The 26,588-nt window shown below is 36.2% G+C and overlaps 2 protein-coding genes across 2 annotated transcripts in view; one reads left to right on the top strand and one right to left on the bottom strand.

Moving 5' to 3' along the window:
* Positions 1 to 26,588, bottom strand: part of ZC3H14 (zinc finger CCCH-type containing 14) — a 977,341-nt gene that overhangs the window by 265,681 nt on the left and 685,072 nt on the right. The window lies entirely within an intron of this gene.
* Positions 1 to 26,588, top strand: part of GALC (galactosylceramidase) — a 34,061-nt gene that overhangs the window by 2,734 nt on the left and 4,739 nt on the right. The window contains 12 exon segments of the mRNA XM_030452366.1: positions 470 to 533; positions 2,248 to 2,361; positions 3,725 to 3,864; positions 5,729 to 5,767; positions 15,580 to 15,710; positions 19,171 to 19,326; positions 21,018 to 21,142; positions 22,331 to 22,458; positions 24,088 to 24,177; positions 25,121 to 25,210; positions 25,523 to 25,667; positions 26,210 to 26,390. Of these exon segments, the coding sequence (XP_030308226.1) occupies positions 470 to 533; positions 2,248 to 2,361; positions 3,725 to 3,864; positions 5,729 to 5,767; positions 15,580 to 15,710; positions 19,171 to 19,326; positions 21,018 to 21,142; positions 22,331 to 22,458; positions 24,088 to 24,177; positions 25,121 to 25,210; positions 25,523 to 25,667; positions 26,210 to 26,390 (1,403 nt within the window).

The following is a 26,588-nucleotide window of genomic DNA, read 5'->3' as shown; positions in this document are numbered from 1 at the left end:
GAAAAAGGTTTTTTACTGAAATATGTACTTGAATAATTTGATTTTAAAAGAAGCCAAGCATGACTTCTAGTAAGATTAAAAATTCTGCTATATTCTGTTAAAATCTAAAAATACTGTTGTAAATCTGTCACAGTTTGACTCAGGCCCAGCAGTTAAACCAAATGACAGTTTTTTATATAACCTATGTTCTATTTTAAAATTGCTTCAGTATTATCTGGAGTATAACCAGTTTAAAATCTGCACAGTTGGGCTGCAGTGTCATTAATCGTGCAAGAGTAAGTGAAACTGACTAAAGATCTAAAGATAAGAGTACTATTCATCTTGTTTTCCTTTTGAAGCAGAATTCTGTGTAATCTCACATTGCATCTATAGTGGGAGTTTAAAAACATACTGAAAAAATTGTGTATTTATTTATTGTGGCTTTCTTGTTAACAGCAGGATTCAGATGTTTTTTTTTCTCTTTTCCTAGCCGAATTTTGGTGCTTCTTTACATATCCTCAAAGTAGAGATTGGAGGTGATGGGCAATCAACAGGTATAGATATTTTTGTGACCACATTTTAAATTCTTATTGCAGCAATGCTGCAAATAACATGTCCTGCATGTGTCTTTTGCTGAAGCATGGAGATGCATTCTGTAGTTGTACTGGAGCTGCAGATAACATAAACAGTGTCTGCTAACTTGAAGAAGATAAATGCTGATGTGCTCCAGAGACCCTTCTTGCTGCCATGTGGTTAGTAGGTTGCCTTCTAGAGCAAATTAGTTCTTTTCCCCCTCCCTCTCCAAGATAAAGGATGTTCTAGAATTTTTCTACATTGTAGAGTATTTCTCAGACAACAGTTTTGCAATACAAGCTCTGTAAGACTAATGTAGGACTAAATAGGATTTTTTGTTTCCTCCACCCCCAATGTAAATTTTGGCCCCTTTAAGAAGAGACTTAAAGCAGACTCAGTTAAGAAATAGAAAACAGCATCAATCTTTGCAGCATTTTGTATATATATTTTTACATGTCTGTGTAATTAGATACTGGTTTTTGCTTACTTGGTTTACTTTTCTTACGAAAAATTAACACAGTGAAAAGTATTATACTGATTTAAGAGCTTTGTGTTTGGTCAGCAAATTGATGGGTAGAGCAATTTGTGGATGCAAAGATGGTCTCTTCAGAAAATCTTTCTGCCAGTTAAGGAGAATGTAACATACTTGTGTGATGCTTTGTGGGTTTTAGAAGAATAGTGAGATGTGGATGTCTTAAAACATTGAACTGCAGGTCTTATTCTAACCTCAGAGGTGTCTGGAGTGTGACTGGGAGTCTAATTTTGGAATCTAATTATTGTTCTATGTCTCTGACAAATAGAATTTCCAAATAGTCAAGGGTTGGTAAGGTAAAAAAAAAAAAAAAGCCAATCTTGCATTCTGGAATGAAATGTGCTGTTTCAGCAGACTTAGGAAAAAAAAAAAAAGCAAACCTCATCAGAAGAGATCTCCAAAACAACGAGGCATGTAGTTTAGCATAAGTAATTCTTACAGTTGCATGCACAAGTTACTACTTGACTTTCATGTGTAATGACCTCCCATGCAACATGGATTCTTGTTCATCTTTCCAGTTTTACCTTTGCCTGAGGGAATTCAGGTTACAGCCTTCCAAAAACTCTTCCTGCAGTCATGGAACACCATGGAAATTATAAATGAGATTGCTTACTGTAAAATAAAGAAAAAAATTGTCTTTTCTGTTGTGTAAAACTTCATGACAGTTCCTTTTGTTTCTCTAGCTGGGCTTGCTTTGCACAGAAAACCCAGAATATAATCTTACATAATTTGCTTTTAATTTGGATATAACCTGCTTCTATGAATGTCTGTGTCTCCCCACACCCCACTCCTCAATCTTAATGCTGTGACTTTTATTACTGGTTGTTGGGATCAAGCTGATCATCCCTATAACTTCAGTATTATGGTAGCTTGGGGCAGAAAATTCCCAATAGTTAATTGTGCTCTGATCTTAAAAGCAAGCATCCCTTAAAAATAAAAAATGCTAAGTTTATGCTAAGTTAATATGCTAAGAATGAAGGGTGGCAAGTCTTGTGTGTTCCCTCCCACCACTCATTTTGCTTTGAAATACATACCAAAGAATGTGTGAGCCATATTGGAGATATGTCCTTGCATACTATGGCAGTGAGTAATACAGAAAACTTTACACTGTGTGACAGCTTATGACACAGTGGATAATTGTGAGCTGTCTCTTTCCCTCCTAGATGGTACAGAACCCTCCCATATGCACTATGAAAATGATGAGAACTACTTCCGAGGCTATGAATGGTGGCTGATGAAAGAAGCTAAAAAGAGGAACCCCAAAATTAAACTGATTGGTAAATTGTTTTAAGCCTCAGGATTTGAATACTTTTATCCCTCTAGCTAAATTATATATATGACCCTTAATTGTTATATCTATTTTAATGGGCAGATGTTTTGATACCTCAGTAGACAAAGTAGAATCTCTAGTATTTGGTGAGCTGTCATTGATACTTCACTTAAACTTACTGTGTTACACTTTGTTGTAAATAGTGTAGGATAAGGAATAACTCCAGTCGTTTGCTTATGTCAAGTAACATTAATGCTTAAGGCTGTATCACAGCAATGAACATAAGTGATTCATAATGAATTTCTGAATAATAGATTAAAAAAGTTGGGAGGGATAAAGTAAATTTATAGGAGGTATAAATCTGTAAATTTTATACACACTACATTTAGTTCTGTGCTCGTTACAAACCCATCCCCCCTCTGCGCTGTAGTGCTTCTTCTGATTTGTCTCATGAATGTACTTGAGTTGTAAGATGACTTTCCTGTCTCCCTCTTTTGATAGTGAGTTCTGTGAGTGCTCTGGCAGTACAAATGTGGAACCCTGTATTTTAACTGAAACACTTTACAAAGTGTATTTCACATAAAACAAGGGAAGAAATCTAACAGTTAAAAAGTACCTAGTGCCCCCTCCCCCAGGGATCAGGTTTTGCTGTATCCAGCAAAAATCATGACTTGGTGCAGGATTTGCCAGTAAGATTCTTTTAGATGTGCACCTGGTAAACAGTAAGCTAACCATCTGTTACTAATTGTGATTTTTAACAACCTCTGCCCTCGGATCAAGATCTCAACAAAGGAGGGGGTTAGGCTTTGAATTAGCCTATAGTGTCTTTCATCCATTCATCAAAAAACTTTGCAGAATGTGGTTAGATTAATCTGTTTTTCTTATTTACTGCAAGATCCAGTAAACTTGGAAATGCTTTTTCTTTAGTGTAATCAACCTTCCTCTGTTATGACCAATTAATCACTTCTGAAATACATATTCAGGAGATTAATTGTTATTGGTGTTTGGTATTGATCCCATGTCTATACCACTCTAAATTTTTATCCTAAAAATCTGAGGAATTTTAAACCTGTTAAGGCTAATACCATAAAACTGGAAGATTTTATATAGCCAATTCTGCTTTAATAATAAAGGTTTCCTATTAATAGCAGCTATTAATATGTTTGATTACTGTTTATATTGGAACATACTCTCCAGTTAATTAAGTCACGCGCTTACACTTCATTTCTTCACTAGAATAATGTGAATTTGAAATGCTTATCTCCTCCTTCCACCTTTAGGTGGAACAAATTACAGCTTGCTATTGAAGCTTGTTGAGTTATGTAGACCAACTACTTATGCTATGATTTGGTTTTATTCTCTCTTTCCAGGGTTACCTTGGACGTTTCCAGGATGGATAGGGAGGGGCGAAAACTGGCCCTATGACTATCCTGATGTCACTGCTTACTATGTTGTTTCTTGGATATTAGGAGCTAAACAGTATCATAATTTGGACATTGACTACATTGGGGTCAGTAAACCAACAGCTCATGTGTATTTTATCTATCTTCATTCCTAATGTCTTGGTCTTGTCTCTCTCTCTCTGTTGTTTACTGGAGGATGGGGATGGGAGAAGAAATTGTTCTGTAATTGCGGTTTTGGCTTTTTCTGTTGCAAGGAGAAAGGAAGAAGTTAAATTAGTTTGCAGTCTTTCTGCAATAATGGCCATTAAAGCAGACCCAGTGTAAAATGTCTAACCTATTGCCTTCCTGGTTCTAGAGCAAAGTTACAAGAGAATGTGAGAATTCTGAATTCTGTTTTAAGTTTTGAGGTTGTCTTTTTCTGACTTGCTTGTTCTGCTTGGGTTTCCACAGTTGCCAGAAAACAAAAAGCATTCATTAAGACTGAGTTTGTGCAAATCAGCTCTCATGACTTGTCATATAAAATATTGTTGCTGTTTTGTGGAAGAGCAGTTCTGTACAATTTATTCTAGTTTTACCTGCATTGTTTATAGTAGATAAAGGTACATGTGTTACAAAGTATTGTAACTGCAATATTGTGTTAAAGTGCAATATGTGGAAGTAGTGAATAAATGGGAATGCATCCTATTCATGTTTCTGGCTATTTTTAACTCTGTCAGTCTTGCACTTTGGATACATGTAGTGATTCTTCAGTAATTCAGTTGGTGGGGCAGAGAGAACAGATGCTGTTCGATTTTCTACTTGCTGTGCTTTTAGAGTAGAAGATAAGTTGTGAGCTTCAAGTGTTTGAGTAATGTCTGGCTTTTGTGTTGTTACTTCATGGCGATTGGCTTTCTGAATTCTGTACTTCTAAGAAAACAGAATTTCTGCTTCTACAGGCAGTGTGGTGGCATTTCATGTTGTCTGATTTTGTTGTGGGTATAATGTGAAATACAGGAAAGAAGTGAGGTCTGTGAAGGCTCAGAAACTTTTAGTGGTCTGATTCTACATTGTTGTTACTGCTGTTATTCTTAGCATCAGTTACATATCATTCTTTGCTTTATTATGACATGAGGCTTTCAGTAAGTAACTTTTTGATTGGCTTATTTCTGAAGTCAGATATTAACACGTATGGAAAAACCTATAAATATCAAAATTAAGTGGACATATCCTGCCTGCTTGTACATAGCTGGGTAATCTACTCCTAGAGGTAGATATTTTCACCTTTACTGGTGAATGTGAGTCATAGTGTTCATGTTGCAGCTAGACAAAAAAGAAAATTAGAAGGTTTCTGCCTGCAATTTATTGTCCAGGGTATTTGGCAGAAAGGAAGAGCATGCTTCTGAATTTATAGCTGTGTTTAGCTTAAATACTCTTTCCACAAAAGATGAAAAATCCAGACCAACAGACATGAAATAATTTTATCTCTGGTCAAACTATGCTGGATGTCTCTTGTTTTCAAGTATAGATATAACTGTGTCTTTGAATAACCTCCCAAAACTGTAGGCAAATGTTCAATATGCAGCTAACTGTACCTCTCCTATGTCAGTGCTTGGCTCCAGGGCCTGTTCATTCGGACCACATCTTGAAGCCTCAATGTCTTTCTCAATGGTTTCTAACTGTAGACCCATTGGTAATAATGTCATGTTTAACACTGGCACCATTGTAGAGGTCAAGCAGCTCTAAAGAAGGCAATCAGTAGACCTTAGAGATAGATAAAGAAGTGGCAAGTTTGAATGTTCATACAGGATTTTTCACTGAAGAGCTGATAGCAGAACTAATCAGAGCGCTTTCCTCTAGCCAAGTGAAACCATGGAGTCCATTAGTGGATTGTGTAGTCTTATGTACTGACACATATAATATACATAAAGAAAATCTTGGTACACATTGACATATCCTGATTTTTCTAAATGGCTTTTTACTTTTCCTTTATAGATATGGAATGAAAGGGCATTTAATAGCAAGTATATAAAGGTATGTGTTTTTTCTTATTTCTCTAAAGTGAAATATTTATCTTTGTAATTTGTAAGCACTAGCTTGCAAATTTGCCTACAAAAGAGATCTAAATCCTGCTTCTTCTTGTACTGTATGCATGGAATACTAACAGAATCAGATCTTTGGCTCTTTTTTGTGTGTGTGTATCTGAAACTGTTAGTATGAACTTTAAGCATGTCAATGTATGCTAAATGTTTAGGACCTCTGCATTTTAATGCAAGCTCCAGTTGATGCTACTGAATTAATACAAATTCATTATCTTTGTACTGGACTGGATATAGTTATAAGTAAAAAATTTGGAGTTTATTTTAAATTCTGTGGCAAAGTTCCAGTGGGTAGAATACCCTTAAATTATTTCTAAAAAACTGCAGGCTCTTATTTTATGGAAAAGGTAAATTGGAAAACATAATGAAGGCTCTGTGTTTTTAACTGTGCATGACTCAGTACCTCCTGTTCTAAAAGTTGGTAAAAACAGTTTTTCACATAACCAGCCTTGAGTTATGTCCAATATCTCACTGCTGCCTGCCTCTGCTGCCCTCTGCCCTTCTTTGGGAACTATTATGTTCAGATGGGTTCTAAGTTCAGGCTTCTGCTTTGTTTGTTTCCTTGTTGCTGCTTTAAGGCTAAGAAGAAACAGCATTATGTCATTTTAAAAGCAGATAAGAGTTAAATTGAGTGTGTAGAAAAGCTGGTTTTGTGGTTTTTTTTTTTCAGAACTCAGCAAGTATTGGATCCTATCTGCTTAAATTTAGTCAGTTAGTGGCTATTAAAAAAGATTCAGTTCTTACAGTTTGTGTACACTGCATGAAGTTAGTCACATCATTTGTCTGTGGCAGCTTCTGTAGTTACTTTGTTCAATGATCAGTTATAGCAGGATCGTACAGGAAGTGGTGTACAACTGTTAAACTTCACATTGCAATAAGAGCAAAAAGGTATCTAAGTATCTTTCATGAGGCTGGTGTATATAAAATTTTGTCTACTACTGAGAACTGAGAATATTCTAGAAAAGATTTCTTAACATTTCTTTTAAAAACAATATTTCCTACATTGTGGAGTTAGGTGAATACCTTTGTAGCTGTTTTCCACAATTTGTCAAATGCTTTGGCTGAGGGAGTGCAGAAAGCTTGATGCTGGTCGTGAACCTTTTACAAAGAATACCTTGTATGCAGCTTTATGGGTTTCTCATCAACAAATATGTTAATCACCTCTGTATTTTAAACTGAGTTACTGGGGCCCCAGTAACTTGGTTTCCAAGTCTTATCACATTTTAGACCAAATTCTGTTATATATTCACAGCTAATGTAATCAAAGGTATTTTCTGACTTTTGTAGGCTGCTAATCCATTAGTTCCTTTTGGACAGAGAGGTTTGGCTCTAAAGTTCAAGAGCGGCTTACAAAATCTCTTTCAGAGAAAACACAAATGCAGAGAGGTGTGACATAGCAATCTGTATCTTGGCATCTATATCAAGGTGTCTTGTTTCTTTGAGCATGTTAAGTAACAAAAGTGGTGGATGTACAGGTACACAGGATGGTCCTTAAATCTGTCTAAACTTGTCCAGTGAGTGTGTTTACAATACTCTTAAAAGTCCCATCCCAATGTGTGTTCAGCACAAACTATAAGCTTAACTTCTAAAAAAAATCTAAGAAATGATTTTATAGGGTATGTCTTTATTACAAAACCTCTTCAGGAGTAAGTTATTTCTTTGATATTTAGCCTTAGGCAATGAGAGTTCCAGGCTTTTCTTTTTAAAAAAGAAAAGTGGTTCACTAATTGGGTATAGGCTAATACAAAAATCATTAAGGCTACTAGTAGTTTCCTGAGGGATAATTCTAGTCATAGGTAAGTTACACTGGTAGGGAAAGAGGGGGAAATGTGTGTGTGTGTGTGTGTAAGGACTTCAAATAGAAATCTGTTTTTACTTCTGTATCGTGGATAGTGAACAGCTAAAAGGAACTGAAAAAACTTGTTTGCAGGCTGGAGTAAAACAATGCAAGTAGGATGGAAGATAAACAGTGATGAATTTGGGGTTTTATTTCTTGACTGACTAGATGTTGCACTGAATGTCCATGAGACTGAACTGCTTGTAAAAAGAATCATCAGACAGAGAAGGGAGATCTTGCTTTAAATAAAATACTCATTTCACTGTATCACTGATTGGCTATTTAAAAAAAAAATAGTTTCCTGAATTCCTGTATGTCTTTTAAGAAATAGAAATACTCTAGTTTGTTCAGTCCTATGTCATATCTTCTGGAGGCTTTCTTATGTGGGGGAGGATGAATGTCGAGAGCAAAGTTTCAAGTGAAGGTGAGGAAATCTGCTTGTTAGCTTTTTTAATACTATTGAATTTGGACTAAGCTTTGGGCTTCTGGACCTAAATATTTATTTTAACCTGATCTTAAAATTACCCAAATATTTGCTGAAAAGCATCAGCCTTCCATCCACTGTATGTTAATTGACATAAGGCTTTTTATTTAACGCCCATTTTATCATTCTTTCTCTTAGACTCTACAGTGTTGCATGGCACCTATTCTCTAATCAGCAAGAATTCTATTTAGTTTGCTATTTCGAAAGATGATCTATTCCTTGAAGTGTGCTATTGCACACGGAACATTTTCTATAGTGTTTGACAAATACATGACATAGATAAGCTCTTGGTTATCTTGCTGATTTTTCACTTGTAAAAAGATACTTTAGTTACTTCACCCACTATGGTGCTTGTTATGTTACTTACTAGATAGAAAAAATGAAAAAAGAAATTATGTTCATTGGGCTTATCAGTTCTTATTCAAGAAGTTTCTGTTCATCCAGTTATATTTTTAAGTACTGTTATCTTAAACTGACCCTAAAATTTAATGAGTTTCTGTATATGAATATGAATTCTGAGTGTGGTGGAACCATTCTGTATGAGTTATTATGGAGTGCACTTTGAGTGTGTACAGCTCTGTGTCCTCAATACTTGTCCTTTAACACTGAAGTTCTGCAGCATTTCTAGTAATTTTGGGTTTTGTTCCTCTGTGGTTAGGCAGCTTTTCCAAAAGTCCAACTAGCTAGAATTTTTTTAATTGCAAGGACTTTGTAAGTATTTCTGCCATTATGAGTTTTTCTTCTGGTAAACTTAATGATTCAAAAGCTTCAAGCACTTGAATAGAAATTCATTGCTACTTTTCTACTTAAGAACTTTTCTGTCTTTTAGGTCTAGGCTTTCATTGTCATCAACACTTGGACTTTGCTTTATGTCTTTATTCGACTACATGTTAAAATAGAAATCTTCCGTACTCTCCTTCACATTTCTGGAGGGCATTTAAAAGAATTTATTTAAGGATTCATGCCTACTGATCTTCATATAGTTAGAAAAATCTTTTTTTTATGCATACATTCAGCATGCTATATCCAATATTGAAAATGGGATTTTGAACCGAGAACTGATGCCCTTTTTCAGATGCAACTGATGCTGAAAATACTGTCTAATTTTTTTAATAGAATGTTCAGATAAAATAGGTTTGTATAAAACCAGCTCTGTATAAGCCTGGTTCATTCTCAGCTGTTAGAGCTGGGTATATTTTGCCTGGATATATTTTATCTAAGAAGTTCTAGAGGCAGATGTGAGTGGTTTATCATCTTTGACAGTGAAATAGTAAGAAAAACTATAAGGACAGAATAGCAATTATCTTCTGCTGGTATTTAAAATTGACTGCCTTCAGTTCTGTTTTAAATATACAATTCCAGTTTTGTGCATTGCTTTCTTGAAAATTAATGAGACTTATTAGAGCTAACCAGTGAGTAAGCTTAACAACTTAACTATCAGGCTCTTTAAGGTGAAGGTGTTTTGTTGGGTTTTTTCATCAGTAAAATATCATGGGAGAAGAATGTTTAGGGTACTCTTCACTTGAGAAGGACAGATACTTGCTACAGATTTCTTTTCTGGTGAACTGAATAGTTACAAGGTCTTCTCTGTTTTAAAACTTCAGTCCCTATTTTCTCAATATACTTTTTTGGGGACCAGGTTAACTTGCACTTCTGATCACTCCTGGAGTAAGTCCATCTCTACATTCTGCCTAGTCATCATTTTTAGATCAACTTCACTTGACTGTTATTGCAATAAATCTGTTACTTGTATGTAGTGAATGACAGCATCAGGTGGAGTCAGTATGTTGAGTGTCCAGGTGGAGTACACCTGTGCACATTCATTGATCTCAAAAGGAATCAGAGTAATGAGAAGCCCATTTTCATGTAATGGCTCTCCGAATGTCATAGATAATCCTTCCATGTTAAAAATACCTATCATTAACTTGGTCTTAGTTGGCATTATGCCTCTTCTTTGAGAAGTGAGAAATTGTATCCATCTTGGTCTGAAGACAAATGTTTTCACTGATGCCTCCTACACATATTTTCAGTCTTAAATTTTCATGTTGCCTAGTTGATGAAGGCTGTACTTTAAGTGGTGTTATCTGTTACTAAGGTACTTCGACAATCTTTGGACAGACTGGGTCTAAGGAACGTTGGCATCATCGCTGCAGATGGAGATTGGAACATTTCAAAGGAGATGATAGTTGATCCCTATCTTAATGATGCTGTTGAGGTAGTCGGGTAAGTGTGGGAGAAGGGAGTTTTACACACAGCTTATTGTTGCATTCTGTAAGTAAGCCTTTAGCTTCATTTTGAGAAGTTATATACTCTTATTGCATACTTCCTGGTCATTTCCAGTTTTGTTGTCATCATGTACTGTGGTGACTGACTACTCTTTCCTGTCTTCCTTTTGCCTTTCAGTTTAGTGCATGTGTAAGGTAACCTTATTACTCTTCCATAGCTTCTTTCAGGTATTCAGTTGGGAGCTTAATTTTAGGTTTTTATCTTATCAATAGCAAATGACAGGGTACTTCTAGCTAATCTGCATGTGCATCTGCAAATTGAGGAAAACCATAGGGCTGGATTCTTGCTTTGCATAAAGTTTTAATTTCAGGTGAACTTGAACTTTCATTTACCACCTTGGGACTTCCCATGCATGCAGCATTCCTTGTTAAGTGTCCTTTGCTTGAGATTTTTCTGGTCATGTCCTAAATCTTGAAGTTTCTATTTGTTGCTTATATCTGCTAACAGACAGTATTTGAGGTAAATGCACAAGGAGTGAATTAGAAATAAAAAGAAGCATCTGAAGTTTATTTTTAAATGGGTGCAACCATCTCAGTTTTAGCACCTAGGAATGTCCATTGTTGTAGTTCTAGCAAATGACAATTCAGTTGTTTGCCTGTACTCTTGCTCCATAATACACTTCCTTACTACCTTGCTTCTGTTAGGTGGCTTGGTACTTATTCTTCTATCTTGATTTCTTGGTAGTATCTGATCTCTCAAAACTACAAATTAATTTTTAAAAATCATAGCATGTTCCCAGTGGAAATGACATAGACGTGTATAACATTCACTTGTATTACATTTTTAATTACTCACCTCTGATAAGCTTACTGTGATAAGAACATGTTTCTAGTCCCTTGTGTACCATTTATCCACATCTGTACATAAGGGGATGTGATATGTTCATATTTGCTTAAACTCATGCGTTGTTCAAAGGTTATAGCAAATCAATAAAGCAGATTTGTTAGAAACTGCTTTCTCATGCATTGAGTGGTTAAATGCTCATCACCTGGAAATGGCTGACTGAGAAATACCAAGTGTACTGCCAGCATTAAGTATTAATTTGGTTTAAAAACCTATGATTTTAGGTTAAACAAGAGTTGCATGTTAGTAAATTGTAGTGCATTAGGAAATATTTTAGTTACTGTTTCCATGCTAATGAAACTTGCAGAATAAATGCACTGAGTATGTATGGCTCTTATTTAAGAACTTGACAGAATGAAATCTGTAAGTATTTTTGTTTGTAGCCTTTAGGGCCATGAACATATTTTAGTTCTTTAAGATGAAAGTTATTTTTGTCAGAGGTTTTCTTTCTTTCCAACTCCCTTGCCCTCTCTGATCACAAAAAGCGAAGAGTAGTGTCATTATCTGTCAAGAAATAAAGGTTAGTACAAAATGAGAACACCATGTTTCTCAGCCAGTGATGACTTTGGGGCTTCAAGTAGCAGAACAGAGTTCCTGCTGACCTAGAAGAAGATAATGATATTTAGGCATCTGTCCTTCAGATGCTTAGCTTCAGAAAACTGCTAAAAGTACTCTGTATCTGTATGTCCCTTAGATAACAGTGTTTAGTTTGCAAAATGTGCTAGTCTATCTGTTTGCTCAAGTAGTAAAGTTTTTTTCTCATAAATCCTTCCCTGTACATTGCTCTGTAATCTCTTTTAAAGTATAGCTCTATCTATGACTTCTTAGTACTTCAGCTGTGGAACGGAACCCTGAGATTAAATTTGTATTGTTTTATTTAGAAATTATCGGAAAATTGAATTGATTCCTTTGCCATCCATCCAGAAAAATTAACTGACCTTTCCCTTTCTTTGTGTTTCCTGTAATTTTCTTTGTTTCTTTCCTCTCTCTGTTGCATCAGTTAACTTTTTAGCTTTATACTATTGCTCCCTGTGGAACTTTATCCCTGTCTAAATTACCATATCTGAGGTAGATTTAAGGCTAAGTTTCTGTGTTTGTTTTTTCCCCTCTGTATTTGCTGTCTTTTGACTTGTGGTTGAAAAGGTAGAGGACTTCCTATTTTTCTTTAGAGTGAAAGCTACTGATCTGTTACCATTTAATGTGTTTCAATGGCTGAAGAAGTCATCTTCCTTAACATATTGCTTGTCACTCTTTCATACCAATGAGTTGCAATATTTGCTAATGAAAAAAGGAATTATGTTAGAAGAGGAAAAGGAGAACTTTTATGTGCTGCTAAACTTACCTGACCAGTCTTCATAAAGTGCTTGAAAATGTAAAAGAAAAATCTGTAATATAGTTAGCTGAAGTCTTAAACTATATTATATTATACTTCCTTATGCTGTTTGCAGGACCATCTTCACTGCAGTCTTCCCATGTTATTCTGATGTGTGCTATATATTCATACTACTTTTCTCCCAGAATGTATTATGTTTTAGTACTACATCTTTGTGTTAGACATGGATTTTGTTTGCTGTGTTTAACAAAGTCTAGTTCTCTTTGGCATGTTCTTTCTTAAAGGCCTGTGTGCTAATACACAATTAGACTTGAATTGGTGGACAGTAATTGTATGTTGGATAATGGAAAAATTATCTACCTTTATCAGTTTTTATTTACCAGAAAGAACAAATAATGGTTTATTTCTCATTGATGCAGCATAAGTCTTTTCTAATACACTGATAAAATAGCAGAAAAAACTGCTGCCATTAAGTTTCTCTTTTTCTTGTGTCACTTACTGTCTGTCATTTAAAAAAAAAAAAAATGAAGTCATGGTAATTCTTAATGAAAAAGGAGACGGGCGGTGTATTTTAAGAGCTACTTGTCAATGACCATGGCTTTTATAAAAGGGGTTTGTGTTCTGTTGATTTTCATAGTTAAAACTGTTGAAACTTTAGGAGTCATTAGTCATATGAGCCAGGAATGCTCTCTTGGTTCAACAGGAAGAACAAGTTGAGCTCACTGCAATTTGTTCTTTCTGAGGCAGAAAATATTTGCTCTAAGAGAAAAAGATAAACTGACTTGTCAAAGACTATGCTAAGATGATAGGAAGAGATTTCATTCTAGAAAATACTATCTTCTGGATTAATATGATTTTGGATCATGATGCTTTTGTCATAATTTTAAACAGGATTTTTGTGTTACTTAGTTCAAAGCACAAGCTAGCTACCTACTTACGGTTTTATATTACTGATCTTAAGATACGTTTACTCTCAATTAAAACCAATGGATTTTACTTCCAGAACAGTTTGCTTTTTTTTTAATGTCTTATTTCTGAAGATAGAATCTGTAATTAGAATTATTGACTAACTTGGTTTGCAGAGGGTCATCTGATTGAACTGCCCTGCGTGAAGCAGGTGCGGTTATTTCATGGTGCTGAGGCTTGTTCTGTTTTAATATATCCTCAATCCCTCTGGACAAATTATTCCATTTGACCATATTTATGTCTTTTTTTTTTTTTTTTTTTTTAAAGTTCTTATGCTTATCTGAGTTTTTGATCAGTCCACAACCTTTTATTGGAAGGGATTATTCTGTTCCAGATTTAAGACTTTCTATCTGTATCTGTTGAACTTGGTGAGGTTCCTGTCAGCCTGTTTTTTCCAGTCCGTAAGTTCCCTCTAAATCACAACTCTCCTTTTCAGGATATAACCATTGTTGTGGGTTAACCTTGGCAGGCAGTTCAGCACCACACAGCCACTCACTCACTCTTCCTCAGAGAGGATGTGTGGGGAAGAATGATAAGGGTGAAGGTGAAAAAAGCTGTGTGTGCAAGCAAAGCAAAATGTGAACTTTGAGTTTTATTAAAGGCATCAGTTGTTTTCTGTTCACCTTGGTGGGAGACTTTGCTGAAGTTAAGGTATATGACATCTGTTGGTTTCACTTTGAATGCACAGGTATTCATCTTGCAGTAAAAAAGCAGTTGTGTTTGTCAGGCATGGTTTGTCCCTGTTAAATCCATGCTGCCATTCCCAGTCATGTGCTTACTCTTCTTCTGCTTGAAAATGCCTTCCAGGAAGACTTGCTTTGATAGCCTTCCTCTGCTGAGGCTGGATATATCTGTATTTTCGCACATCCTCCTTGAAGATGGGCTCAACAGGATCCTCCCCTAACTGTTAAAAACTTTAGCATTTATACGAATGCTAAGTCTGAAAATCAAATACTGCCTTGTTCTAATGGGAGAGGTAACAGGAAAATACAAAGCAGAAGTAATACTGATAATGTGTTCAAAGGTCTTAAGGTTCTCGAGCAAGTTATGTTGACGCTTCAGGCTATCATCAGACATGTAATCTAGTTCAGATTCTCATCTGTGGAAAAAAATCTTGCAGCACTATTTCCTGCAGGTAGTGTTCCTTGTTAGAGAAGATGGTATGTGGTAGAAATATGCAGACTGATTTGAATGAGATTAGACATCTGATGTTATCTGAATTTACAGAGTAAAACAAACACTGGTTAGGAGACCTTTGGACTTCAAGAAGCTGCATTGTTAGACTTGGGTCTTATGTGACATTTTAGATCTTTTTCATTGACTCCAGGCCTTAAAACATCTCTAGAGGAGTGTAGAGTGGTTGCAATTTTAAAAGTTGAAATAAAATGCTAAGTAATAAGGTTTTTATTTGTCTGGTGTTTTTCTCATTTCTTTTGTTGGTTGTGCTTAGGAAGGGCTGATGTAATTTGTGTTGCTTCACTGTTAAACTGAAATAGCTTACAAGTAGGAAGAATAGGAAGAATCAACTCCTTAATTGTTTACTGTGCTTTCACAAGCTTTGTAAGTCATAGTTCAGTTGTCCTAAATGTGGTGTTTGTAACCTAACCTTCAGCATTGGAACATCCAAGTGGCTGATCTGCAAATAGTGTCTTGCATGAAATGTGATATGCTTTGTCTTTATTTGCAGTCTTTTGTGTGTGCAAAATTAAGAACCAAATGTTTTTAATTTTTCCTTTTGTCATGTATGGTCAGGGTTTGGCATGATAGAGGAAGAAGGTGTCCTATTTTGAAGGCTCTTCATGCTTGACAATCTATTACATTTTGTAACAGTTGCTGTCCAAGTTGTACAAGCAAGAATTCAACATGATTTGGTTTTGAAATATGTTCAAATAGTGCTGAGGAGGATGCTGCCTTTCCCAGTATAAATTTTTGACAGTTTGAAAAACATATTTTTATTTGTCCATTCTCTCTGTTCTTTGCTCTCCTATTTTTTCCAAGCTGTTGAGGTACACACTGGATAAGCATGGTCTGCAGCAGGTGAGGATCATAGCCAGCGACAGACTGTGGGAGCCCATTTCCTTTGTCTTGCTGCTTGACTCTGAGCTCCATGAAGTGGTCGATGTGATTGGGTAGGGGGTTCTCTCTTTTTTTCCTTCCTTCATGGTTTGTTCATAGTTTGTCTTTATCTTATTTATTTTTAACAAGCACATCCAAAGCTTATCCTCTCTGCACTCTTACCTGCAATGAATGGATTGATACTGTGATCTTTCCTTACTAACCAACATCAAATCACCTGAACTCTTGTACTGCTTATAGCCTCAACCCTTTGATCAAATCATCAATCTCCTGTCATGTGGAAGATTGCTGTTGACATCAGTTGCACTTTTGATGAATTAAGGTCTTTTGGACAACCCTGTTTATTCTGATTGTTTTTCTTCCTATATTTGGTATGTAAAAAGTGCTTCAGCTTTTCAGCTTTGTATACAGCCTTTATGTTACTGGCTTCCACTGGTCTGTTACAGAAATGTGTGTGATCCAGAAATTAATTTGGACTATGATTCTTTTTTTTAGCTGCAATGTCTTGATTCTTTGTTCCCATTTTGCTTTGTTGTGAAGATTATGTTTGGGAAGTGTGCAACCAGCTGACTTGTTTTCTAGTTCTGTGTTTCATCATATGATGCTAATATTTTGCAAAAGTAGTAGACTGAATTTGATGTAAAAGTGTGTAGGACTTTTTTTTTTTTCTTCCTCCAATGGCTCTAAATTTTAATTAGGTTTCATAAGCTTGCCTGACCCAATCATTGTTTCAAATGTGTCTGTTTCTTGCTTCAGAGTGAGTCTTTCATTCAGCTTTTATATCTGATCCATAGAAGGTATAGAAATTAAGTATTCCCTCCAGATAACAGGTACCTTGGATCATGTGTGGATCAACAAATGAAAACCGTTGTGAACTCACTGTGACCATCTGCAGGTCTACTCTAGTTACCATGATCCCAACATAGTAAGCATAGTTGCTTTCGATTTTTTTGCACCTACAAGTACCTGACAAGAGTCAGTTCCTGAGGCTCAACTGTTTTACTCTGTCTCCTTGGCTGTAGTTACTTGACTCCTTGCAAACATAAGAAATAAGTCCCTACTATGATGCAATCTTAGCAGGGAGATGAAATAATCTCTTGTGTAATGAACAATGAATTGGCTGCCAGCCATTTAGAGGTGGACATCTCATCATGTATCTTTTAAAAATAACCCCAACTGTTGGCTTTCTTTTTTGTTTGAAAAGTATTTCAAATAGCTAGAATTTTTCATGAATGTACATTAAATCGGTTTTGGACTTGGTGATCTAATTTCTGATCTGTGAGATCTCTCATTAGATGAGCTGGATGAGAGATGAGTTAAGCTGCTGCAACAGTGTTTGTATCCAGGCTTCATCTGTAATGGCTAGAGATTAGATGGAGTCCTGCAGAGACACTGTAAAACTATTAAAAGATGATCACCCACACAGGAATAATTCAGGTCACCAAAGTTTTTATAATGTGCTATTTCCAAACAGATTTTCAGAGCTATTGCAGTTGCATCAATTTCACCAGAGGAATGAAATACAACTCATGATGAACAAGTATTACTCCTACTTTGAATGTGTTTTGTTTTCAAGAGCTACAATGTAGTCCAGATTTTTCAGTGATAGGCTTGCAAATTCCATAATTAATCATAATAGTAGTCTGGATGCTCTACATGTTTGTAATATGGTTAGACCAGTTAGATTTTTGCAGTTAGAGCCCAAGCTATTCTGTTTCTACATGTTGAAAATTTGCTCCCTTCCCCTACTTCCTGCTGCTAATTGAAAGAAAATAGGAAGTGTTTATAAAAAGTCAGAGAGTTTTAGGAGTAACAACTTTTATTTTTACCTAATGTAAATTTTGTGTGCTGTTTGGTGGCAATTCAGTCCTGCTGGTTAGAAGCATGGATGTTCTTAACTAGATCTGTTCTAAACACACACTTGGCTGAATGTGTCACATAAAATGCAACCCTTTAAAGAAACTTGTTAGACATAATTAAGGCCAAGTTAACAAGAAAACCCAGGTGATGTAGTGACATCACTCCATGATGCAGTCATGCTGTAGTGCCTGTAGTAGTGGGGATATAAACTGTCCCCAGTTCCTTCCAGACCTGTGTGCTGACACAGATTGAGAAGTAAGACTGTGTTGGTGATTGAGGATTTCTGGGTTTTTTGAAACTTTTTTTGAGAACTAGATTTTTAGGTTTTAGTAGGCAGTGCTTTTCTACAACTCTAAACTGTAGTGTATTATGGAGGCTGATCTTTTTTAAATTTTTTTTTACATCCTTGTACTGTATCACAAGAGAAAAATGATGGACAAACCTGCTATTTCTATCCTGATTTTCTTGTTCCTCTCCTTTGGGCCATTTACTGAATGTAAAACAAAAATTAACACAAAGTTTTTTGCTTGCCTGGTTTTTAACTAAGTTATTCAAAAGAATTCACTGTGGGCAATTGTACAAAGCAATATTTGCAATCCCTAAGTAGAACTTTTCTTAATGTTACTTTCTTAATGTATCTGATTTAGTTTAGCTGCCCCACACTGGCAACTGTATGTTAATTTTTTTTTGTGTTGGGTTTTTTCTTTTTTTTCCCATTGGAGATTCAATGCTCTATGATCAGAGGACTGATCAGACCTCTCCTATGAAGACAATCTGAGAGAGTGGGGATAGTTCAGCCTGGAGAAGAGAAGGCTTCTTGGAAGACCTTGTAGAAGTACCTGAAGGAGGCCTGCAGGAAAGCTGAAAGGGTCTTTTGATGAGGGCGTGTAGTGACAGGACAAGGCGTAATTGTTTCAGACTGGAGGAGTCTAATTTAGGTTGGAAATTAGGAAGAAATTTGTTAGTGTGAGGGTGTTGAGATACTGGAACAGGTTCCCAGGGAAGTTGTGGATGGCCCTGCCTTGGAAGTGTTCAAGGCCACCACTGGGGCTTTGAGCAACCTGGTGTAGTGGGAGATGTCTCTCCCCATAGCAGGGAGGATGGAACTAGATTGGACTTTAAGGTCCCTTCCAACCCAAGCTATAGAAGTTGCATGCTCCTTAGTTGTATCCTTCTTTGTAAGGCCTCACTAAGATACTCATTAAAAAAACTGCTAAATTATTCAGGTTCATGTTCAGGTCCTAAGACATTCATGCAGTTAGGTTCATAGAATAATGCCTAGTACTGTATCTCACACTTGATGCTACAGGGTAGTGTATATTTTCTGTATTTAACACATTGCAGTTATGAAAATCTTCAAGCTCAATTTCAGGATAAATCTTTATCAGGCAGCAGAAAGTGAACAATGTATTTAAAGATAGATATACTTAGATGCTGGCATGTATTAGAAAAAATAATCCTATACCAATGCAAATACAAAAATCTACAGAATATTATATTGGTCTCTCATTTAATTTTCTTCTATGCTATTGGAATTATTCTGAAGAAAGTTCGGTTTTCAGTTTGGAGGAGGTGAATCATAGCTGCTGTTTGTACTTCCAAGCTTTGTTTTTTCATTTTGTGAAATTTCTTTCCTTTTAAAATACTCTGTAGGGCTCACTATCCTGGAACAAAAACGGTGCCAAATGCTTTATTAACCAAGAAGAAACTGTGGTCTTCAGAAGATTACAGTACTTTTAATGATGAAGTAGGAGCAGGCTGCTGGGCTCGGATCCTGAACCAAAACTACGTGAATGGGAACATGACCTCGTAAGTGCTGTGCAGTGTGGCTCTCAGTCACTACTCCATACATAAGAATTCTGTCAAGAACTGTATAATGCACCATCCTCTGTGTACGGCAGGGAAATGGAAGCTGAAGCTTTCCACCATTGATCTGAATTCAAACATAGTAAGATATGAAGTCTATGGCCTTTACCTCTTTTTGGGGTAGTAGTCCCTCAAGTTCTAATGTATTAAGTTACTGTTCCACAGTATCCAGTGGTTTATTAAGTTCAGTTCAGATCCTTTGAGACTCTGATGTTTGTCAGAAACAGAATGTTCTTAGAAGTAGCAACATGAGGCACTGGAGGAACATAGCAATGAAGCTGATTTTTCTTAAAGTCTTAATCAGGTTGTTTGTTTTCAAGTAAAAGTAGGTATCGTTTCATTATCTAGTTTTTCTATACAATGTTCTCAGAGTGCATTTTAAACCTTGCTGTGACCTTTTCATATATTTACTGTTTTCTGCACATTTTCTTTCCAAACAAATCTGGAAGAAAGCTGCTCTGTTATTGGGAAATTAAATAACTCGTGGGTTTAGAAGAGAATAGAAAACATACTTTGATGTTTTAGTGCAGTAAATACTAATCTGAAGAAAAAAAAAAGTCTGATTAAAGTAAATGTAGGCATCAAGATGTAAGCAGAATTGTTCAAAGCTTTTAGAAATTTCAATAGTCATACATTTTCTATGCATCTTCTGTCTCCTTTGCTGCAAGCTAAATTTTTCTAACAGATGAATGTTTGAATGTTTCCTATATGAATTCTTTAGCATTCCACTTCTCTCTTAACTACTATATGCTTAATATCTTACTTCGGGGTCTTTTTTTTTCCCCTTCCACGCCCTTTATAATTGTATATGCCCCATTTTTTTAGCAACCTGACAGCCAGTCCTTCATATTCTGTTCAGAAATTATTGTGGAATATGAAGTCCATCTATCCAATATTGATGTTATCTTGTCTTTTATATTAAAAGTAGAGCCTTTCTGATAAAAGACAGCTTATCTTCCTGCTAAACTAATTTCCTTTGAACTTGACTTTGCTACACACCTCTAAATTTGAAGTTCTGCAGAACAAGTTTGATGTGAGCAAGTTGTAAACTCGAGTTGTTTATGAGCAACTTCATAGGATTTTGGGATCTCTGCTGAAATGCATATACAGTGTGGTAAATCTATGACAATGACTTCAGAACAGGAGGCCTTCACACTTCTCTGTGTGCAGCAGCAGAGCAGCATGACAACTTTTGCTTTCTACGTAACTGCTTTATTAAACTATTCTTCCTTACTTATGGTGTTCAACCCAAAAACCAAACCAAACCAAACCAAAAAAAATAATCCCCACAAAAAAAGCTGTGAGCCTTGAACTTATTTTTTTCCCCATTCAAAACAGGAAGAAAAGTAAATATGAAGAGAGTCTTTAACTCAGGGCACATTTCCTTTAATGTGCAACTTGTTATGGTGATACAGCCAGTGATTGTGTCTAGGTTTTGTGAGAAGTTCTCAAAACCTGAAGTTGATTTGTTCTATTCTTCTTTTTCCTTCGCTAGCTGGAAATACTGTTTTGATTTTTTTACCTATAACTTCCTCTCATTGTATGCTGCAGAATAGAGAAGAACAGATTCTTTTACTACATTCATCTCATGCTGTCTCTCTGAATGGAGTAACCAAACCTGGTTTTTTTCCCAGAACCATTGCATGGAACTTGGTGGCCAGTTACTATGAAGAGTTGCCCTTTGGTCGGTGCGGATTAATGACAGCACAAGAGCCATGGAGTGGCCATTACAAAGTAGAAGCTCCTATATGGATTACAGGTAAAAATTTTGTAGGTAAAATGTTGTGATCTGACACAGCCCACAACTGTGTTTTTTTGAGACTTTTATTTCTTTAGACTATTTTTGTTTAAAATGTGTATATAGTACCAGATTACATGAGTTTTGTGAAAAAAGAAGGAAAATCTCCTTTCTGTAGGAAGCAGGAAGATAAAATAGTAAGGGCAGTCTTAATATTTGACTGTTAGATACCGCAGAAATGAGTAAACTACTGCCTTTTATAGCTGTAACTATTAAAATAATTATATTTTGATCTGAAGAGTCAGTAAAGTTTAGTGTATTTTTTTAGTTTTTCTCCCTCTTATTTATTTATTTAATTTTTAAAAAATCCTTAAATAGATATGATGCCTCTCAGTTTGAGAATACTGAACAAAGAACCTCTGTATTCTTGTCTTGCTTGAGTTTCTTGGATTCTGTGAGTCAGCATTTCCTTGTGCTCAGGGAAAGAGGAATATGTTCTCATAGTGTCTATGGACATATGGATCCACTGGCTACCCTGTACTCCTGCAGTATTTTACCATCTTTGCACAGTTCAGTAGAGCAGGTAGGCATGTGCAATGCCATAAAGAAGGCACAAAGCAAATGCTTTCATTTTTATTCCTCTGCTTGTTACCTATATATATAAAAGCTTTAAAAAAAATGGCCATAATACCACATGAACAGTTCAGAACAACTGAGCAGTTATTCCTGTTCCCATACTGCTTTGGATTTTCATGATCTAGATCATATTCTTCTTTGTTACTCTCTTACATGTTGAAAACCTTACTTAGTTATTCCTCATATTGATGCCCGTCTATGCTTTCTGTGGCTCAGATATTTTAGTTTGAAAAAAAATAGATTTTGGAAAATTTAAAATACATCAATATTCATATTGAATGTACACGACTGACTTACATAGTGGTGTAGTAGTTTTTTCCTTCCTGTATCAGGTAATTGCTGTTTTTAACAGTTTTCTCTGCCACAGAGCTGATGTTTTTAGTTGTTCCTTAGTTTAATTCTTTGATATTTCTTCTTGTATAGGTAGCATGTGCTTTGGAAGTTCCATTACTTTCTTCCCCAAATCAAATTTTGATTCTGTAAGAATGTATGATAAAAATAATTTGTACTACAAATTGAATTATTTTTTATTATGACTTAATTTATTTTTATTTTTGTTCTCTTCTGATTTAGCACACACAACACAATTTACTCAGCCAGGCTGGTCTTACTTGCAAGTGGATGGACATTTAGAAGGAGGTGGTAGTTTTGTAGCTTTGACAGATGGCCTAGGAAACCTTACCATCATCATTGAAACTATGGTATGTGCATCAGCAATTCCAATGAACCAGAAAGAATAAGTAACTGTTTTGTTATAGAGAATCTGCTTTGATTTATTTCATTCAGTATCCATGAATGTGTCTTTTAATACTTGTAGTGTTGTTGTTGAGACCTCTAGAGGTCCTTGTTTCTGTCTAAACTTTGACTAGCTAGTTGAATCTCTCTGGAAACAAATGTGTATCTCTCTTTACATTATAAATTAGCTTTAATTTGATGACACACTCCGGGAGGAAATTAAATTGTTTTTTTTTAAAGCAGCAATTTAAAATCATAATCATAGATTGGTTTGAGTTGGATGGGACTTTAAAGATCATCTAGTTCCAACCCTGCTGCCATGGGCAGGGACATCTCCCACTTGACCACATTGCTCAAAGTCCTGTCCAACGTGGCCTTGAATACTTCCAGGTTGGGAACATCCACAGCTTATTTGGGCAGTCTGTTCCAGTGTCTCGCCACCCTCACAGGAAAGAATTTTCTTCCTAATGTCTAACCTAAATCTCTCTTCTTCAAGTTTTAAACCATTGCCCTTGTTCTCTTGCTACACACCTGTGCAAAAATTCTCACTCCAGCTTTCTTGTAGGCCCCCTTCAGATACTGGAAAGCTTGGAGCCTCCTCTTGTCTAGGCTGAACAACCTCAACTTCCTCACCCTGTCTTAACTGGGGAGGTGCTCCAGCCCTCTGATCACTTTTGTGGCTCTCCTCTGAACACTTTCAAGGAGCTCTGTGTCCTTCTTATGTTGGGGACTCCAGAACTGGACACAGGACTCCAGGTGGGGTCTCTCAAGAACAGAGTAGAGGGGGAGAATCATCTCCCTTGACTGTCTGTCTGTGCTTCTTTTGATACAGCCCAGGACCCGTTTGGCTTTCTGGGCTTGAAGTGCACATGATGGCTCATGTTGAGCTTCTGGTCCACCATCACCCCCAAGTCCTTCTCCTCAGGGCTTCCCTCAATCTTTTCCCAACATGTGTTTGTCCACGGGATTGCTTCGACCCATGTGCAGAGCCTTGCAATTGGCCTTATTGAACCTCATGCAGTTTGTACAAGTCCACTTCTTCAGCCTGTCCAGGTCCATCTGGATGGCATCCCTTCCCTCCAGTGTGTTGGCTTCACACAGTTTGGTGTTGTCAGCAAGCTTGCTGAGAGTGCTCTTCATTCCACTGTCTGTGTCACCGACAAAGATGTTACACATCACTGGTCTGAGTACAGACCCTTGAGGAACACCCCTTGTCACACATTTCCATTTGGACACTGAGCCACTGATCACAGCTCTTTGGGTGCGACCATACAGCCAGTTCCTTATCCAATGAGTGATCCGTCCATCCATCAAATCTGTATCCTTCCAGCTTAGAAACCAGAATGCCCTGCAGGACAGTGTTGAATGCTTTGCACAGGTCAAGATAGATGATGTTTGCTAATAATACAATTAATAAATAATAAAATTATCTAGTATAATTGCAATTATCATTAAGTTAACAGTGAAATAAATAGTAGCAAATGGATCCTATGCTGATTTTTCAATTTCAATTTATTATGTATGATTTTCATTAGCATTTCCATTGGACGCATTCCAGTAATGTGTGTTCCTTCTGCTACATTTTTTTCCTTCAGACTCATAATCACTCTCAATGTATCAGGCCTCCACTGCCTCATTACAGCGTGACACCTCAAAGAGCAACTTTCTACCTCAAAGGGTCATTTGTAAGTAGATATTGAATATATTTGATCAGTCTTTTAAAATTAACTGCTATCCATAATCAAATACATGAAAGATAATATCACAATTTAACAAGAAATATACCTATGATGCAAGTGGCTGTTACACACCTAGTAAATCTGTAGGCATTCTGGTTTTGCTTCTACCATGAGATGTAAAGTTGTAAATTAATTTGTAGAATTATTACCTCCCATTTTAAGGGTCTATATATTGAAGAAGAAATTCCACAGAACAGAAAAACAGAAATGCAATTGGATTTTTCTTTAGGATTTATTCCAAGGCTGAGTGGTTTGACTCAGGAAAAGTAGTAGAGTGTCACTACTGGTAGACAGCTCCCCTTGTGGGGGAGGATCAGACAACTTCTCCAAACTAAGCTCTAGGTTGCTTGTTTTGTGATTCATGTGCATAACTGAAAAAAAAAAATTGTTAGGAGTTGGTTATGATTAAAATCTGTAACTAATGTAGTTAATATGCCATACTATTGCAGAAGTTTGGACACTTTAAAGTGAAGAACTTTGCATAAAAATGAATATCAAAGAACTAGCAACTAAGCTAAAGGTCTCATTAAAGCAGAATTAGCATTATTTCAGCCTGTCTGCTCCTGGGGGAGAGGATGTGTATCAAAGGCTGTTGTTGGTAACAGAGAAGCTAAAGATACCATGTGGGATTGCAGTGCTTTCTATGTTTATAAGCATCCTTACTGCCTGTTTGGACGATGGCTTATTGACATATATCTATAAAAAGGTAAATCATATCATGTCCAGTTGAGTGGAGTGACGGGCTCTCATGTGACCAACAGCTCTAAAATATGAAAAATTAGACACCCTTAGAGGAGTGATATTTCTCCTATAGGGAGAATATTAAAGGTTTTTTGTAGTTGGTGTTTTTTCCTTTGTTTTTTAAATCTTGTGTTGTGTTTCATTGTAGTATATGGTGGAAACCCTTCAAGTGTGGCATTCTAGACTTTCTTTTGAATCTGGAAAATCTATTCTTTTCCAGCAACTCCATCCTGTAAAGGTAAGTCAATGTCTTAATTACAGTCTTTTTTTTTTTGTTGGACTTTCATACTTAAATTGAATAATTAGTGCACTTATTATTAGCTCCATTTAGCTACAGTTTTACTAGCTATACGTAAACTTACCTGGAGTTAATAAAGAGTTTGAGGTAAAGGAGTTTTCAAAAAATAACTTGGAGGTACTGAATGCTGAGGCACAAAGATGAGATTTTTACATTAAATCATGACTTTAGAGGATCTCCTTTAATTCAGGAACTTGCTTTTTTTATATTTAGTTGCTTGATATTTGCAGCTTGAACTTTCTTTAATTCCAGGTGGGGAAGGGAATTTTTTCTTTAGATCTAAAAGTGGATGAAGTCTACACTTTAACCACACTGAAGACAGGAAAAAAATGCGGATGTCCAGAGCCTCCACCACCTCATCCCTTTCCTTCAAATTACAAAGATGATTTCAATATTCGTAAGTCAGAATTCTGTTACCCAAAAATCTAATTAACACAGAGATATAGCTTTAATGCAGAAAGGCAATAACAGTTATGTTATTTGAGTCCTCTAATGTAAGCAACATGAAGCAGTCTGAATGTGTGGTTTATATTTGTTTTTACCTGCTTCTCAAACAGCTTACACTTGTATACCCCACTTGCAATGAGGTGTGTTTAATTTTAATGTCTTAACTGAGTGGTCACTGACAGTTTTAACATTCTTGATGCAAATGATATATCTCATAAGTATAGTGAACTAGTTTTGGGGAGGATGATAAGGGAAGATGGTAATTTGCTTTGTTGGTGTGTTTGCAAAAAGTGGAGTCTGCCTAAAAACAAAATCAAAACTAAAATTGCCTTCAAACTCCCAAAACTTCATCTTTGAAGATGTGTTTTGGAGGCTGTGCTTTGCTTAGAGTAAATCAAAATATTCTAGGGAATATTTTTAGAGGAAAATTCTGAAAGTGAGTACACAAAAGAAAAAGAATGTTTTGGTGTTTGTGTTTTGATTTCTGAACAGGTAATCCACCTTTCAGTGAAGCCCCAAATTTTGCAGATCAGACAGGTGTATTTGAATACTTCATAAATGCTTCTGACCCAGGAGATCATGTGTTCACCCTGCGCCAGGTGGTGGTCCAGCGACCTGTTACTTGGGTTTCTGATGCAGACCAGACCATCAGTATCATAGGAAATTTTCAGTGGTACGTTAATACTACTTTCTAGTGACATCTGGGGAAATACCACTCTGTGACATGTTATTGATCAGTTAATCTTCCTCAAGCCTCATTTCTCTTGGACAGAGAGCTTTTGCATTCAGACATGATGACTTACAGGGACATGTAAAAGATGTAGCTCACCAGCTCTAAGACTGTGTCTTTGTCTTAAAAACATCCAAGGAT

Source organism: Calypte anna, chromosome 5A (genome assembly GCF_003957555.1).
Source record: "Calypte anna isolate BGI_N300 chromosome 5A, bCalAnn1_v1.p, whole genome shotgun sequence".
Classification (NCBI taxonomy): Eukaryota; Metazoa; Chordata; class Aves; order Apodiformes; family Trochilidae; genus Calypte; species Calypte anna.
Note: the sequence above shows the minus strand (reverse complement) of the source record. Positions and strands in the feature narration are given on the sequence as shown.